We start from the raw sequence: 13,416 nt of genomic DNA, 5'->3' as shown, positions 1-13,416 counted from the left end.
GTCTGTTCATCTGGTAGGAGTCTTCACAGTGGAACTCATAACGAGCTTTAGATCAGTGATGCAATGCTTTATAGACGACGCTGCCTCCCGGGTTGGACAATCGAATCGGCTCTTTCGCCCATGTGCAGAACACCAGTTTTTTCCTAATTAGTGTCGTCTAAGCGTTGGCAACGCAGATTTAAAACTCCCTATTGTTATTAGTGATACGGTGATGATTGCATGAGGCTATTTGCAGAATCTGTCATGTATATGAGATGGGCAATTAATGTCAAATGATAGCCAACTGTACATGCATCACTCAAAAAACAAATTGGTAGCACCTGTAAAGTTCATGTATACAATGATTGCCTATTTTGGTTTCATTCTTTCTCTTCATATTTTCACACTCTCTTGCTTGTATCTATCTTTGTACTGTGGTATGTGAATTTAGGTATACAGTATTCAGATACTTAATGCATAATTATACACAGGTATGTTCTATATAATATGTCCATATACTCCAGGGGAACCCCATTATAATGAGCACATTGGACCATTGAAATGTCCTTGTTATATATCGGATATCTTGTTATATCAGGGGTGAAAACAAAACAAACAAAAAGAACATAAAAGAAATGAGGCCTGCAAAATTACCTCATTATTTCAGGTATTGCACTTTATCCCACCTCGTTATAAAGAGGTTCCAGTGTACTGATAAAATACACAATATGCAGGTGTTATTTTCACTTTGTATTGCGCAAATGCCAGTTTCTTTGGAGCAGTTTCATACTTTCTCAGCTGGTCTAGAATGTCTGCCTGTTTGTTTATTGTTGGGTTTTTTTGCAAGTATAACCAATAAAATAAAGATTAAGCCAGATTTCAATCCTTTTTTCTCTTTCCCTTTTCTATGCCAACCAAAAGTGTACCAGAGTTATAAAATACAAGTATGTGTATTATACTAGTTTCATGTAGCTAAAGTTAATGAAACAAATGTTTTGTAATAAATCAAATGATGGGACTTGTTGGTGGGTTTCAGACACCATGTCAAACGATGTCAAGTTCAGTGTTTTGCACATCTTATACAGCAACGTGCAAATCATCAGTTGAATTTACAAAAATCAAGGAGGACAACAGGAAACTGATGAATCTTGAAGTGCATTCTAAATGAAAAGTAGAGCTCTTTATCTACTACATTGTAGGTATACACAGCAGTGGTATAGCTTTAACAAATGCTAGCCTTACTGTGCAATAGCCTGAAGGTGTGTATATACATGGGACCAGTTTTTAGACCGGAGAGCTAATGATGTAGGCGGTGCAGAGTCTGAACGCAATGGCCAATTTGTGTATTATACGTGGATGGAATATATATCCACTGATGTACACTCGTGACTACACTGAAGCCCATTACATTGTATTTGGTTCACTCAATTCATCAAAAGATGCACATGAGTGTAGTAGATCCTTACTACCCAAGATCTGAAAATTATATCTAGTTTTAGAATACACCGTAGCTGAAACTGCAACATTTAGCTGAAATCTGTTAACTTCCTCCGTATTTCCTTCAGCAGATATCCCTTATCCTTACCACTTGCCTTCAGGGAGATGTTCCCATGGACTGGTTTAAGTACTTTACTTTGCAGATGAACTGAATACTATAGTGTTAGCATATGTGTGTATGATTGTTATTCCTAGATTTTTTCAACCCATTACAAAGCCTGCTGTGTTTTACAATATTAGTGCTACACTATCTTGGCAGTAGAGTCCAATAAACTGAAGAGAAAATTATTGACATTGATCAGCCTGGAAGTTTGCATTGATTACAGTTACTGTGACTCAGTCACTGTTTGGTTATTTCCTGGCTGTTGCCTTTTCAACTGCAAATATTGCAGCTTACAAGAATTGCAGGTCTCTGTATGATAAGGCCCGTGGACAGTTTACCTCATAACCTTTGCAAAATAAATGTAATAGATGTGAGAAGTTCAGATCAGTTTAGAAAGCATAGAAGGCAATATTGAGGTTTAAAATGTGATGCAAATGCAAAGTACATGTACATGTATTTGGAAAATTCTTTTTCCAGATGAGTTGCCCATTCTTTATCAACTGTTCAGTTTGGTGCTGATATGATTTGCTTTAAAAATCAAAACAAAACAGTGCAGACCAATCTTGAAAGTCTGTTTTAATACTTGTTTCTTATGCATGATGATAATATATCCCTATCTTTGTGTTTCTTGTATATGATGTAAATGTGTAATTAAAGTTGGAAGTACGTTGTACAATATCTTACCTGATGTCTTTTACTTCAATTCAACATGTGACTTGTTCGTGTAAGAATGTGGAATTTGTGCATTTGTGTGTGTTTGTGTGTGTGTGTGTGTGTGTGTGTGTGAGTGTGAGTGTGTGTGTGTGTGTGTTTGCGTGTGTGTGTGTGTGTGTGTGTGTGTGTGTGTGTGTGTTCAAGAGGAACATTCAGGTATCTGATGAACAGGAGAGAGAGAAAAAAAATGAAATCAGGATAGTCCATATCCATGTTTGGTATCACACAAGTCTGTGACAAAACAATCAAACCTTAGCAATAAGCCCCAATGCTATGCCACGATGCTGCATGGTATTAATCATAACCATATAGATGAATGATGAATTATAGAGGAAAAACTAAAATGAATTGGATTGGTGTGAGTGATGAGTAAGAAATGAGGCCAACTGGTGTGTTCTCATCCGTGAAATCACAGCGAGCGTGCATATACAACGTCACGTGTAACACACGATTTATATGATACACGTGTACTGCATACAGTTATATCGGCAACGAACCTCATCGGACATCGGTACGGATGAAACTGGGAACTAGTAGCATGCAAAGAAATGTACCTTGTTGGCTAAAAATTTAGATATAATGGCTAGGTGACCAATCATGACAATACAGTGTACTACGGCCAGTGTCGCTGCAATTTATCGGCGAATATAACCTCGTAATGCGAATGAAAGGAGTGTAGCAAGAGGTAACGCCAAGAGCCAGGACTCCATCGAGAAACAACGGGAGCGCACCGGGGTGAGTGCCAGTGAAGAATCGTTTATTTGCCCAAGTGCCTACACTGTGTGTACGTGTACCAACTCCATTCCAATCGAGCCTGGCAGGTGGTTGGGTGTTCATAATACCGGACACCTAACGTTTTTCTATCAATAGAAACGTGAAAAATCTCACAATTTGACTGAAATTTTACTCACGTGTGGAGAAAATACTCCGGATTCACAAGCGCTCACTGAAAATGCGATCTGAGGTACGCGCTCTTAGATGGCGGCTTCGAACGCGTGGGGTGTCATTTTTTCCGCACTCAGTTGCCCTGCTCATTTCAACCGACCACCCTGACAATACGTATAAAGGGCACTTAAATGCGTTTTTTCGACAGGCCGCTTTTTTTTCTAGCCGTCATTTTTTCCCCAATAATATTTGAATATATTTTGAATCCTTCGATATTACTTTTGAAGGACTGTTTGATGAATTTGACTTGATTTTCATTAGGAAACTTTTCATCGTAATTGAAATAAATTAGATGAGTCGGTTTGTTGTTTCACATTCATTTCTCGTTTCTGCATCAACTCGTACGGTCGTAGCGGGCGACAAAATGTTTATGTCATGTGTATGTGTAACGTGTGTGCACGATCGTACAAGCGGCGGTGACAATTTTGCGGTCAAAATCGTCAAATTTATTACGGAAGGATACTCTACATCTAACAACCAGTCAGCAAAGGTAGGCCTAGTTATATATAGTTACACGATAAACCTTACTCGATTTTGCTAAATTTCGGTAATTTAGAGGGAATACTTTGTTGTTTTCGCCACATTTTACTCGGTAGCGTAGCCCAGTGAAGAATCGAACACCGTTGCGCGTAGTCCCATGCGTACATTTTCTTTCTGTACGCGCAATGCCATTATAATGCGCGGTCGGTCGTTATGGACCCGGTCGGTAGGTTGAACACCTACCATACAATGACAGATTTTAATGGTAGGTGAATAACTCTACTGCGTAGAGTTCTACCACTATACTAGGTGTAGTGAAACTACATTAGTTCTACACCTCTATATTAATTACCAATCTGGCAAACTCTATCCAAGAGCAGTAGGTACGGGTAGTCGATCGAGAAGATGGGTACAGGTAGACCTGCATGCGGAATTGGTTTTAGCGCATTGACAGCAGATGTTCACTAAAAAAAAAAAGAAGGAAATTCAGTTATCCTGGTTATTCGATCCATCATATTTTAGGAGTTGATACATGATTTGGGCCCATAATAAGGAGCATATATAGCTCAAAGGATTAAAGTGAACTTTACAATTGAAGGTATATTTCCTTTTGTCTTTCAAAATAAGTAAAAAATAGTAGGCCTAACTTAAAAGTATGCACCTGATCGCACCATTACGAGCTAAAAATTGAAAAAGGTCCCTACCGTGGGAGGCCATGGTGGTGGGGGGGGGGGACCCCTCCCACACCCTCGCTTGCGCGCACATGCCGAGTCATGAAAAACTCACTCATAAAAAATTTTTGAACTTGGCATCCCTGAATCGGGATGGGGGGGGGGGGGGGGGGGGGGCGTGCTCCCCCTTTAATTTTGTAAAGGTGCCTCCCCTAGCTTTATGGAATTCCTGGATCCGCCCCTGTGGTAGTCAATGTATGGGAGTAATTGTTGCCAAATCATTTTCTGAGTTCTGACATTAAGTTGCAAGGTTTCTCCTTTGTCAGTTAATCATACAGGTATACGTTTTCTGTCTTCTTCACAGCCAGCTAGGGCATCAAGATGGAGCCCAGTATGTCTCAGGACAGTTGCCAAGGTAGGCCCCTTCTGAAAAGTGAAGTATTCATATATGGCCTACATGTCACCATTCTTAATTAATGACCAAAAGATTGGTCTGTATCTTGTCGGGGATACGATTACCGGTATGTTCCGAGGAGACTGCAACTGGCTTCACGGAATTCCCTTCTGCGGAGGAGAGCTGTAAATGTCCCCCCCCCCCCCCCCCCCCCCCCCCCCCCCCAAAAAAAAAAAAAAAAAAAAAAAATTAAAAAATTTGATCCTCTGGACAGACGGATTTTTCTGTCTACATCCTTAAACCCCATACGTGAATAGCAAGGTGAATGTGGAGGATGTGCTTGAAATAAGAGAGAGATTGTTTTTTGGTTTTGTGTATAAGTGTGTATTTATGGCACGGTATTTCAACAGTTTATTTGTTTGTAAAATAGACAGTGCAGTTTTGCACATTTGTTTAATTGATAAGAAATAAGAGAGAGATTGTTTTTTGGTTTTGTGTATAAGTGTGTATTTATGGCACGGTATTTCAACAGTTTATTTGTTTGTAAAATAGACAGTGCAGTTTTGCACATTTGTTTAATTGATCTGATTTTATCTCATCAGCCTTGCAGTAATTGATAAATTTGTAAGTGTAACAGGAATGTGACTAACCTTTTCATAGTACTTAGTAGAGTCAATTGATAAATTTATGATACAATTTGTATACAGATGATTACAGAGTACCGTAGGCCTATGAAGTACAAATGTATAGTCTACTTGCAGCATACATCATCTAACAGTATACAGTGTATTTCACTCTGCTCAGAGTTTCAGTGATAAAATGTCAGAGGAATAGAGAATTTTCCCCTCAGAAGAGTCAAATTTTCTCAAATCTTTGCAGTGAAACTACCCATTGCCTGTAGAATAAGTTTAGAAATTTGAAATTCAATACCGGACAACTTGCTATTTTCTAAAACAAACAAGCTATTCTACAGTACTCCCAAAATCAGCTGACAAGCAAAAAAAAAAAAATTATTTATGCATAAACTGACCATCCAGTTGATACATCACATGGAACTCCTTGGGCTCAGGATTGAATCCTTTGAATGGCCCTCTACAAGTCTTCAACTTAGTGGGCATCATTGTAGGTAATTCAGATAAGGTTACCAAGGAGAGGTGTAAAGCCCCTAAACCCTCTGTAGATCTTCCTGCTTGAACTGTAACCATTTCACCATTATTAGAAGGCTCCTTATCCCATTGTTCCTTGGAGCATGGTAGGCCTTTTATTTGCAACTCATGTGAGATATCATTGGCAGAATCTATTACAGTGGTAAATACCAGAAAATGAGCTGCACAAGTAGGTCAGGTAAATAAAATGAAAATCACTGAGTGATTATAAAACATGAACTTTGCAGACAAGACAATCAATGAAATCAAAGTTCATAAAACTGTTTCTAAAGGAATTGATTGTACTGTACATCCTTCTTTTTTTTTTTTTTTTGGTGACCTGGCCCTCGATTCCATTTCATTCTCTCTCTCTGCAGCTGCCGTCCAAGGAGCCCCCAACCCCTGGCCCCAACCTAATATGACTCCTGAGGTGGAGTGTATCATCAAGCTGGGAGGTAGTGCCATCACCAACAAGGATGTCATCAGGACGCCCATCCCCAAAAACATCTCAGCTGCGGCGGACATCATCACCGGCATCAGTGGACGGTGCATCGTGGTCCATGGAGCAGGGTGAGAATAGTAACAGTGGTGTGTGTACTGCACACATTTTTTTTTTTTCATTCTACCTCTTTTGTTGTCCTATTTCTTTCCATTTTTAATCCAGAATGTGAGCTAGGTTAATTAAGTTTTGAAAATATCAAAGTGGGTGGTTCAAAACTTGTCACGTTCATTGCATTAACAGACATTCTATCCACTATGATCTACTCTACCATGGTTTGTGAATGGGTGTCCTGTGGAAAATCAATCTGTAATTTGGGGATGGATCTTTAGGATGCATCACTGACACTGTGTGACAGAAAGTAGACTGCTGCCTGGTCAGAATACTAGTACACTGTACATGTACCAGTGTGTTGCACAAACTCGAGTGCTCTGCATAATGAACAGGTATTACTTTGATTCCAGTGACAAATATTGTGATGTGTGTGGTGTGCTTTAATGTAGTCTGAGCCACCATGTAATGGACAGGTGCTAGATGGAAAACATAGTCTATTGGCATCATCATTCTATACACTCCCAGCTACATGTATTAATGCACACTGCAGGTATATAGAAATTCTTAAAAAAACTAGACTTACAAAGAGATAAATGGTAAGTTAAGAGGAAAGAGGAAGAACTGTGCAGCATCAGACACACTTCTTTTTGTCTGTATTGACCAGTGATTCATACCCACAGTATGACCCTGCTATCTATGTATCCTGTAAGTACTTTAAATAATAACTATCAGTACATGTAATTAGGTGTCTTGAGCCAAGTAACCCTTTATTATTTTCTCCCCCTTTTCAAAGCTCCTATAAAGCTCAAATCACCAGCCAGCCTGTAGACAGTGTTGTGCCCTCTAGTTTCTGAACTTCTGTGTTAATATTTGACCCTTTTTATCCCTCTGGTCATCATTGCAGGTCATTTGGGCATTTTGAAGCCAGTGAATACAAAGTCTCACAGGGATACAGACATCTGTCATCAGAGCAGAGGGCTAGAGTTCAGGAGGGTTTCTGTAAGACCAGGCTGTCCGTCACAACGGTATGTCTATGAGACATCTTTGATTACAAAAACTTGAAAGAGAAGATGTTTCCCAAATGCTTTTTAGATTTTTTCTAAAGTCCATACAAACATGATTGCTAAGAATAACTGAATTCAGTATTTTATTTTTTTTTTTTGAACAAAGAGAAGCTGTTTGCAAAACTGTGGAGGATGGAGTACAGTTTGACTATTCAAAAAATCATTTGATTTTGCAGTCAAGATGAGCAACATCATTTAGCAATGGCATGAGCCCTTCAAGTTAGCTTCTTGGTAAGACTCCCCAAATTTGAGCCAATAAGAGGAATAGAAGTTTGTAGCAATGTATAGCTGCATGGCCAGGTCCCTAGAAAACTACATGTACAAGTCGCAAAAGAAAAAGAGATTTGTGAAATAATAACCTCATAACGTGGAGTTTATTCGTAAAGTCAGTAAAATGTACTTCACAATGAGCCTTTGCATTAAACAGTCAAAAAATATTTGTAAAAGATTCTACATGTACTTGCACTTCACATGAGGTAATACTTCTGTGTTTTGTTATCATTCAAGACAATGATAGCCTGTTGCATATTTTGAGCTTAGTTATCAACATGTACAGTACCATGCTCACTGTAGAAACCATTGTCTCCACATTGTAAAATGCAATAAATGCAATGAGAAATTGATGCCGGCAAGACAAAGAACATTGCTTCTGTCCAAGAGTGTAGAAATGCCAAGCATGATGAACAGCGTTAGATATTGTATGCATTTCTATATGTGATCATACATTTCTCTGTTTGATTCTCTGTTTTTGTCAATTATTGTCTTCCTTCTCCTTTTTTCTCTCTCTCTCTCTCCTTGTATCTCAGTTGAATCACCTGATAGTTCAGGCTCTGGTTGATAAAGGCATCTCAGCTGTTGGTGCATCTGTGAGTACCAACGTTGCTCATGTTACCAGCAAGATAAATCTTCGCAGTATAAACTTAGAGAAATATATTACTGTACTCATGAGTTGTGATTGCTTTATACATAGCCAGCACTTGTAAGAGAAAACCAGCAGTCCCCATGGCAGATTTGTAGTGTATTAATGTTGTCATGGCCATGAACGTCAATTTTCTTCTTTTTTTTTCTTTTTTGTACAAGTTAGTTTGTGAGTGGCTGTTTTAGAATGTTGTTGAGGCTGTTTATCTGATATGTCTGTTGAGCCTACTAGTTATACGCACATAAAATGGGTGTCATCCATTTCATTCTTGTATAGTATGGTTCAAATGGGTGTATTCTGTTGTAAAAACGAACTAATTCAACACAAATAGTATGCTATCCTTGGCATTCTGTCTGTGTTTTGCCTTTCTTGGTATGTCAAAAGATCAGCCTTGGATGTACAATTTCACAAAGGATTTCCAGAGGAATGTTATGAAGAAAGATATCCCATTTTGTATGTTTACATCATTGTGAATGGATAGGAAGAGAGAAATCCAAGGAGAGCCCCACACTTTTGTTGTGGTGTTTTATCTTTGTATCACATTCAGTATTGAAGCAATGTAAGATATATCTAAATGTAATACAATTGTATGTCACTTCATACATGTATCACTTTCTTTTGTTTGCTTGTTTGTTTGTTTGTTTGTTTTTTTGCCATGGAGGTATGCAGAGCTTGGAAGACAAAGGGAAGGTCAAAGGTCACCCAGAATGACTGCCAAAATGTGGCCGAGCTGCTGAGTGAGAACTTTGTGCCTGTGTTGCACGGTGACTGTGTGCTTGATGAGGATCTTGGATGTACCATTTTGAGCGGGGATAACATCATAGAGGTAGGGCATGCTACTTGGAAAAGAGACAGTTATGAAGGTCACATGATACGCAATTCATTACATGCATTGGATACTTAACTCTGGTTCTTCATCTTCATGAAAGGAAGTCGGACAAAATAGAGACAGTATACAAATGATGCACAGGACAGAGTGGATCGGTGAGAATTGGATGTGAGTTTACCTGTGAAACTGTTTAAAGTTTTAGACTGTTCCTAACTTGAACGAGAGCTTCCAATTTTCATTGATCCACGAAATAGGCCTGTGCATTTACCGGATGCATGGCCATGCGTTCAGATTTTATCGGACGCATGGCTCAGTGTGGATCAGTAAAAATCAATGCATGACAATTGACCAATCAGATTGCAAAGATTCTAAAGCCCATTTTACAACTTTTAATCAAGCAAACTTTGCTGATAACTAGCATGTCAGACATCAGTTTACCAAGTAGCAGTAAAATGGAGGTAAGTGTCTGATAGCTGTTGTGAGGTACAGGTAACACGTAACCAAAAGACACATTATGTACAGTGCACTCCCGTTACAACGAACACGGTTATAACGAAATTTCGTTATAAGGAAGTAAAACTTCTGGTCCCAAAATTATCGCCATTAATGTCTATGGTACAAAATTCGCTTATAACGAACACGGTTATAGCAAAATTTTCGTTATAACGAAGTCTTTTCCGAGCCCCACAGACAAAGAAAAACAAAAGAAATGTGCTCCATTATAACGAAATGCAGATCGCTTTCGAAAATTCGTAGCGGAACAAGCATGGGCGAACGCTTCACATCACGGTGTGTTCGCTCCATGTGTCACGCACAGTTTCCGTCAATTTTATGCTCTCTTTAATGTAATATACAAATGAAATTTAAAATGTACAGTGTATCATTCCGTTTAACATATCTGCACAGTGTAAGATGAGTATTCAACAAACAAAGTATGATACATGCGTGGTTTCTTTGTTTTTGTTATATATTGTATTTGTTCGGTTATAACGAAATTTCGTTATAACGAAAGAAAACTGCCGGTCCCGAGCATTTCGTTATAATGGGAGTGCACTGTACTATGTATTTTGGAGATCAATGATGCTGACTGATGCAAGAGTATAATAAATTTTAACAGTTCATGTAAAAATTCAATTATGAGAAATACATGCACTTGTATGTTTATATAGATTATTTGATTTTCATGTTTGGACATTTTACAATGAGCTAATTGTGTTTATTAGTGATGAAAAGTAATGCCAACACAGGAAAGTCATTTACAGTGTACAGCAGATTGTTTTCGTAGTAAGACTGCTAGTGTAGTGTAGGCCAATGTATCTAACACAGATTCAAGGTGATGCTTAATCTATTCATAGACAAGTTTGTAGCTGATTCACAGGGATAAGAAAACAATTCTGCATCCTTGATTCATACATCTGTCACAGGTGCTGAGCCGCTACTTCCGACCGAAGAGGGTAGTCTTCCTGTCTAACGTAGATGGGATATACACAGCGCCCCCACAGGAGCCCACCGCCAGCCTCATTCCACACATCTTTGTTCGGGAGGACGGTAGCATAGCAACCAGCATAGCAACCGATCAGTTGGATCACGACGTCACAGGAGGCATAAAGAACAAGATTTCGTCGGCTTGCTCGATAGTGAGGAACAGTGAGGGCGCTATGTCAGTCTTCGTCTGTCGGCTTGGGAGCGAGGCGGCCATCAGTGCATGCCATGTAGGAGATGAGGCGGGATGGACTGGAGGAACGTTGATTCAGCTGGAAGGTCGCCCAGTTTCTAGGCAACGTCCATCTCCTCCGCATCACACCTCCTCTTCAAAGAACTTGGCAGACTGTACAGTTGATCGTACATAGTCTTATGTGCAGTTAAATACTCTTCCTTGTTTTTCACCAGCAATTATGTGCGGAATGATATAAGTTTTGTTATGCTGTTCAGGACAGATGAAATCAGATGCTTGCCAAAGACTGTGAACATGATCATAGAGGTAGCAGGATTAAAGGACAAGTTCACCTTCATAAACATAAGGATTGAGAGAATGTAGCAATATTAGTAGAACACATCAGTGAAAGTTTGAGGAAAATTGGACAATCCGTTCAAAAGTTATGATTTTTTGAAGTTTTTGTGCAGTAACCGCTGGATGAGAAGACTACTGCAGTGTAAGATGTCACATGCGTACAACAATATAAGGAAAATATAAAGAGAATTTCACAAAATTCCATCTTTTGGAAAAAGTGCACATTCCCCTGACTCGTTACCGACAAATGTTATGGGTAATATTATTCCCCCTGCCTTTAGAAAGAGGCAAGTCAAGTGCTCTTTTATTATGCGAAAAAAGTGAAAATATGTTGAATTTTCTTTTACATTTTCTTTATACTGTTGTACGCATATGACTCACAAGCTGTAGTAGTCTCCTCATCCAGCGGTTCCAACACAAAAATTTAAAAAATTCATAACTTTTGCATCGATTGTCCAATTTTCCTCAAACTTTCAGTGATGTGTTCTACTAATTGTTGCATTTTCTCAATCCTTATGTTTATGAAGGTGAACTTGTCCTTTAAAAAACAAAGGAGCACAATATTTGAGGAAGCCTTTAATACAGAATGATGTGGAGGATTATCTTGACATATCTTCAGGAGGAGTACCAATTTGGAGCTGCACATGACTAACACGTGCATTCTTCACTTGTGTGAGTGACTCAGCAAAGAGGGAATTCCGTAACAGCAATAAAAGCACAAAATACAATGTCCCTTTGTCTTAAGTGTGCTCTGTGGAGTGAGAACCCAAATTGCTGAACGAAGGAAAGGAACTGATCCTCAAAATTTCATTTTGCCAATGCCATGGTTATCATCGAACATAAGGATTTAAAAAGGAGTTAGAATATGAGAATGTTAAGGTAAATGACATATCATGTAAACAACAGAGCTATGTGTACATGTACATGTATTGAGATTCCTTTTATGTGCATTCAGTAACATACACATGTACTGTCACTAAACTGTATTAAATTTTCTCACATGCAATGAAGAACTAGATTGTGGAACATTGGATTCTTTCAATAAGATTTATTATTCACATAATTATATTCATATGTACACTACATTTCAACATACATGTGCACAATATTCACAGAATTAGCATGCGAGTAGGGAGTACAATTTGAGACATTTTGTGAAAAACACAGAACTGAATTTCCTTGCTTGCACAATCTTCTTAGAGAACACATCATACCACATGTGTAAGGGCTATAATTACTCAGAAACTTTACCGTAGTCTGGCCATTTGAATTTCTGATATACAGGTTCAGAGAAGAAGAAACGAAACCTACACAGCACTTACATGATCATATACCTGCCAGCACTTTCTCATGTACAGTCTTAAGAAGTCTTCACAATAGAGCATTTAAAGTAAACTGTGCAATCCAACTTAGATCAGTGTCTTGGAATCAATGGTTGGCTTTCCTCCTCAGAATCCCATATCTTACCCGTATTGTTACTGTTCTTAAAACCGTTACAGTGCACTCCCGTTATAACGAATAAGGTTTTAACGAAATTCTGATTACAACGAAGTAAAAATTCAGGCTACAATATCATCGGCTCTATATTCTTTTATTGTCTATCTGTTCAGTTATGATATTTCGATATAGCGAAAGAAAATTGCCGGTCCCAAAGACTTTGTTATAATGTAAGTCCGCTGTACTACAAAACTGAAGGTAGGGTAATAAACCATAGGATTTCCCTGGTACGTATACTGCTTTGTCATCATAAATTTCCAATTGTACTTTAATAATAGAGTGTGTCTTTGGAATTGAAACTAATCTAGAGAAAGAATCAAGAAACTTGCAAATTGAGTACACGAACCAAATTTTGAAACCATTATCAATGCAGCACACTGATACAGGCGACTCCCGTTATAACAAAGTCCTCGGTACCAGCGGTTTTCCTTTGTTATATGAAATTTCATTAACTGCCAAACAATAAAGGATATGAAGATATACAGATAACGATTTGGGTACCAGAATTTTTACTTCGTTGTAACAAGAGTTTCATGATAAGTGTGTTCATTATAATGGGAGTGCACTGTACCGAGATGTATACTCAAGCCAATCGAGAGTATCATTTACCAGAAT

The 13,416-nt window shown here is 38.5% G+C and overlaps 2 protein-coding genes across 2 annotated transcripts in view; both read left to right on the top strand.

Moving 5' to 3' along the window:
• Window positions 1–2,287: 2,287 nt before the first annotated feature.
• LOC139728043 (small ribosomal subunit protein eS8-like) overlaps window positions 2,288–13,416 on the top strand; it is a 43,960-nt gene continuing 32,831 nt past the window's right edge. Inside the window, exon 1 of the mRNA XM_071639009.1 lies at window positions 2,288–2,291. Coding sequence (XP_071495110.1) covers window positions 2,289–2,291 — 3 coding nt within the window. The 5' untranslated portion in view covers window position 2,288. The remainder of the gene's footprint in view (window positions 2,292–13,416) is intronic.
• Window positions 6,347–11,143, top strand: LOC139728029 (uncharacterized). The gene is made up of 5 exons (XM_071638995.1): window positions 6,347–6,498; window positions 7,386–7,506; window positions 8,352–8,411; window positions 9,126–9,290; window positions 10,718–11,143. The coding sequence occupies exons 1-5, from the start codon at window positions 6,347–6,349 to the stop codon at window positions 11,141–11,143; spliced, it is 924 nt and encodes a 307-aa protein (XP_071495096.1).

The sequence above is a fragment of the Diadema antillarum genome, unplaced genomic scaffold (genome assembly GCF_040938485.1).
Source record: "Diadema antillarum isolate AM-2024a unplaced genomic scaffold, OU_Dant_1.0 seq00000162_RagTag, whole genome shotgun sequence".
NCBI lineage: Eukaryota > Metazoa > Echinodermata > Echinoidea > Diadematoida > Diadematidae > Diadema > Diadema antillarum.
Note: the sequence above shows the minus strand (reverse complement) of the source record. Positions and strands in the feature narration are given on the sequence as shown.